At 47.8% G+C, this 4,868-nt stretch overlaps 1 protein-coding gene across 1 annotated transcript in view; it reads right to left on the reverse strand.

Annotated features, from left to right (window-relative positions):
- ANKRD54 (ankyrin repeat domain 54) overlaps positions 1–4,021 on the reverse strand; it is a gene marked incomplete at its 5' end in the record, with an annotated part of 5,628 nt that extends 1,607 nt beyond the window's left edge. The window contains 5 exons of the mRNA XM_009869857.1: positions 291–415; positions 540–587; positions 990–1,061; positions 1,514–1,612; positions 3,974–4,021. Coding sequence (XP_009868159.1) covers positions 291–415; positions 540–587; positions 990–1,061; positions 1,514–1,612; positions 3,974–4,021 — 392 coding nt within the window. The remainder of the gene's footprint in view (positions 1–290; positions 416–539; positions 588–989; positions 1,062–1,513; positions 1,613–3,973) is intronic.
- Positions 4,022–4,868: the final 847 nt, after the last annotated feature.

Here is a 4,868-nt window from a genome sequence, read left to right on the forward strand (position 1 = left end):
ATATGGCGGTTGAAGAAAAGAGAGTGCTTCCATACAGCCTGAGAATTAAGACATTCCAAGCATCCTTGGCCTACCAGAGCCAAGAAAAGTCCTGCAAAAACTCAGAACAGCAGTTGGGAAAAAGGAAGGTCTCTGAAAAATAAAGGAGAAAGTCAAACTCTTTGCAGAGCGGTTAAGAGCCTAGAGACAGGCATTTAAAACAGCTGCTAAATGGTATCTGACCCTTAAAGGGTGCAGGGGACTGCCAGGGGCTGCACCTCCTTACCAGAACATGGGACTGTTTCTTTTACCTGTTTCACTTCAAGGCGTACAGCCTCCAGGCTGTGGGAGAGCCCCTCCTGCAGGATGTTCAGCTTCGACTTAGCAAGGTGCAGTGGGGTTCTGCCAGCTCGATCCAAGGCATCGACCCTGGCCCCTGCAAGATGTATGAGCACGGACAGAAAATAAGGTGTGTCTTCAAGACTTGGTGTCCCTGGGGAGCATCAGCAGGGGCAGGGCAGGAAAGGGACAGGCTGTAATTGTTATAGAGGAAATGTTACCTCCGCGCAGCAGTGTGGTGATGACAGGAACATGGTTCGTGCAGGCAGCTGGGGAGGGAAAACACAGGACACGCAACTCAGAGGTACTAGCAAACAATAAAGGAGCTTCTGCTCAGGCATGGAGCTTGCTGCTTCCCAAAGGGCTCTTTACCACAGGAAAGAGGAACAGCCCAACTGCTAAAGGGTAATCTCACACTCAAGCCTGAGTACTCTCTCTGGGACATATCTTGCATTCCTTGGGGCTGGCAGAGGGAGGTAAATTGATTTTCTCAGACTCTGACCCTTAAACTTTTGTAAGGATGAAGCCAATAAACTGCAAAGAGTCCCTCATTAGTCTTTAAAGCTGGGGACGCATACTGTGATGCACAGGAAAGAGGAAGGTGGAGAGGAAACAAACAGCAAGGTGGTGCTCACCTCTCTGCATGCAGAGCTCGTCTGTGTGGCACTTACCCAAGTGTAAGGGGGTGTTTCCCAGCCCATCTCTCTGGTTTGGGTCAGCTCCATGGTCCAGAAGCAGTTGCACTAGAAACAAGGAAGCAGAGCTACATCAGTCCCTTCCTTTTGCCCCACAGGTCAGGCCCACATGGGCTACAAATACATGTGGCAGCCAATCAGCTGTCTTAGAGGTGCTTCCGTTCAGCTCATTGGCCTCCTCCCAGAGACAGGGGCCAGAAGTTTGTGCAGCGACTCGAAAGGACCCAGCACAAAGCCAGGCCGTGCCACCACCCCTTGGCTCCCCGAGGGAAAGGACTGGGACGAAGGACAGCTTTCTTCCTGCACCAGTACAGCCCTAGGGCAGGGAGCTCCTGCTTGCCCTTCAGCAGGGGGGCACTGGAGCCAGCGTTCAGCCAGCAACTTTGCCACAAAACACCAAAACCAGCAATCTCTGCCATGTGCTGAATCAAAATAAAGAGCATCCTTTGAAATCTCTGTCACAGAGATGCTGGAAGACTGAAGTCCTCCTCCCCACTCACCGATGTGATCGTTGCCATTGCAGGACGCAAAGTGCAGGGCTGTCCGGCCTTTGTCATCAGCGGCACAGGGGTCAGTTCCATCCTCCAAAAGTTGGTGCACTGACAGAGCCAAGGAGGAGAAGAAAGCAGGTAAGCTGAAGGGGCACCTGATCCGAAAGGGGTAATGCTACCTGCTCTTCTGTGGGTAGGCACGCGCTCTGCCAGCTGCCAAATCAACTGGACTCGAGCCAGCTGCAGCCGGCATCCTGGCTCAGCAGAGCCAACCTAAGCAGTGTGCCCTCCAAAGCTTCCACGTGCTGCCATAAAAGATAAGCCAACAGATGTAATGGCTAAGGCTAAGGATCCATCTAGCCAAATTTTCAAGCTCCAAGGACAACCAGCAGCAAATATCTACAGAGGAGTATAAAAAGATAGCCAGGGTATGGGGCTAACTCTCACAGCCTTTAGTCAGCTGTACCTCAGGAACTTTCCAAGCTGAATTAGACAACCTGTGCTTACTATCCCTCCATGGGCTTTCTCCATAGATTTGCATGGTCATTTTCTGCATCTGCTTATGCCTTTCTTATCAACCTCGACCCGTGGCGAGAAGTTTCACAGTGTAACCACATGCAGGGAGAAAAACCACCTCCTCACACCTGTTTTGAATACACTCGTTCCTAGACTCAGCTGAAATTCCTAGTTTATGCCGTACTAATGGTGACCACTGCTTGGGAAGCAGGCACGTGAGAGCACCAACCCGCCAACAGCAGTGCAAACATACCCTTACGAGATGATGGACTGGAGTGAGCTGGTGAACAGCCGAAGTAGCCACACCATCATGTGTGGCTTTTTCGCCCTGCTTTGCCACCCAGCTACTTCTCCAATGCTACCACTTGTACTGCTTTTAACCTGAACTACCTCTTTTTCTCGGATAAGAAGGAAAAACCTACTCAAAGAGAAAGTCGGAGAAACTAGTGTGACTCTTCAGTTTGGGGTATAACAAAGGCAAAAAGACTAGTAGAGGCTGAAAATATTTGGGACATAAAAGTAATATCTACAGTAATACGTGTAAGGGCAAATGTAAGGGCTATTACTCCTGTCGAAATTATCCTGATATAGTAATCAGTGCATAAAACAAAGCTCATTCCATAGCTGTTAAAAATACTGACAGATTTGCTGTATTTTGAGATCTTTAACAGCATATCCCACAACAGTCAATATTGACCAGTGTTGCAGACAAGGAACTAGATAGCTCAGGCCACTGAATGTCACCATTTGTCTCAGCTTCCAGAGATCAAATTATAGTCACATTTGAATTTCTTCCTGTATGCTTATTGTTTTAAGTGTAGTATGGAAGTGAAAGGAACACCTGAAAAGATGGAAGTGGTATTAAAGGTGGATGTTTGCAACTCCAGGAGACAGTGAGACAACGTGACACCAGTGAGAAACACTAATGGGGAATGCTTCACTTACTCCTTCCCTGAAGTCTACAGGAAATGACATAACCTCTCTCCCACCCAGTGCCACCACGGGCAACAGCAAATACTTTTACTTGTTAATGAAGAATAAATTTATCATTAGACACTTCCTCAAGTTGCAAAGTACCCCAAACAAAACAGGATTATGAACAGGGGAGTCTGCATATCGCACACAGGTGTAAAAAAGTCTAAGATGGACTGAAACCAAGATTTTCATAAAGCATGATTCATTTTTCCACACGACTTGATGACCAAAGCCATGCCCTTCTGCACTGACAGAACTCGCAGATTAACTTTATCCATCAGTTCATGAAACAAAGTGTATTGTGGAGCCAAAGGGTGAAGTGTGCCAGACAAACCCCTGTTCTGATATACTGTGAGTTTCTACAAGTCAATCCAGTTGCCAACTCTGTTCACAGAATGGCTCAAAGAGCAGTTAGGTCAGCAAGGCTGAGGGGACAGTATGGTCTAAAGTGGGGCAACAATAAGGAGAAGATAATACACACCAATATTACTGGTGGACACTTCATATCAAACCCCACCTAATCTACAGTATAGAGAGATAAAGAGAGTCACAGATAGGCCATGAGCCTTCTCTGAAGTCACTGTGAGAGGCAGAGTCTAGCACTGGTCCTGGTTCTGATCTACTGTGTCACACTGTCTTATACTCCTATGGCTCAGATAATCGTAACTTTTCCACACCAAAACTACTCTCTTGCTGCTTACAACTGGCCAAAAGTTATATACCAAAGAAACCTGGAACAGGGCAGTGCTAGTTTAGTTGGAGGCAGCTGGAAAACTAACACTAAGAACAAGAAGCAGTGAAAAACTGAATACTATGAGCAGCCTCACTCTGCCCAGAGAACAAAGGTCTAGAAAAGCAGTTTTTACTTTTGCAGCATCTAAACCACCACGTCCGCAAACTACCTCTCCTAGAACAAAGATCCTCAACAAAATTGCCCTTCCAGGAAGAGGTCCCAAGTAGGAGTGGCAGAAGTCTTACCTATATCCAAGTCATTGCTATTAGCAGCTTCACGCAGCCTTTTCAAAGCTATATTAAAAAAAGAAAGGAATTACTTATAGTACAGTGGAGAAAGGAGCATCTCCCTACCAAAACATCCCACTCAAGCCCAGGTACAGGGCCCAAACCATGCTGGTGCTGGCTCAGCCAGAGCAAGGGAAGGAGTTCAAGTAGCCAGGTAAGAAGCACTCTCCCTGTCTGGTCCCGAAGCTAGCCACTGGCCCTACCACTCACCATAGATTCATAGAATAGTTTCAGCTGGAAGAGACTTTGAAGATCATCAAGTCCAGCCTTTGTTCCAGTCCTACCAACCCACTATACTATGTCCCCCAGCGCAACATCCACTCGTCTCTTAAAACACCTCCACGAACAGTGACTCAATCCCCTCCCTGGGCAGCCTGTTCCAATGGCTGACAACTCTTTCAGTGAAGAAATTCTTCCTAAAATCTAACGTGAACGTCCCCTGCTGCAATTTAAATCCATTTCCCATTATCCCATCACTCTCCACTAGGGAGAACAGACCAGCCCCCATCTCCCTACAACCTCCTTTCAGGTAGTTGCAGAGAGCAACGAGGTCTCCCCTCAATCTCCTCTTCTCTAGGCTAAACAGCCACAGATTCCTCAGCCTTTTCTCATAAGACTTATGTTCTAAGCCCTTTACGAGTTTGGTAGCCCATCTCTGTACCTTCTACAGCACCTCAACGTCTCTCTTGTAGCGACGGACACTCTCGATAGACTGGGCAGAAACGCCCCCTGGCAGGAACAAGGGTGCTTTCCCAAGCTGCCCAACCGAGCAGATCACAGAACCCCAGAATGTGAGGGAAAAGCCCGAGCTTTACTGGCTGCCCAAACTCCGAGACTCTCCACTTCACCGAGG

Source organism: Apaloderma vittatum, unplaced genomic scaffold (assembly GCF_000703405.1).
Source record: "Apaloderma vittatum isolate BGI_N311 unplaced genomic scaffold, ASM70340v1 scaffold385, whole genome shotgun sequence".
In the NCBI taxonomy this organism is placed as follows: domain Eukaryota; kingdom Metazoa; phylum Chordata; class Aves; order Trogoniformes; family Trogonidae; genus Apaloderma; species Apaloderma vittatum.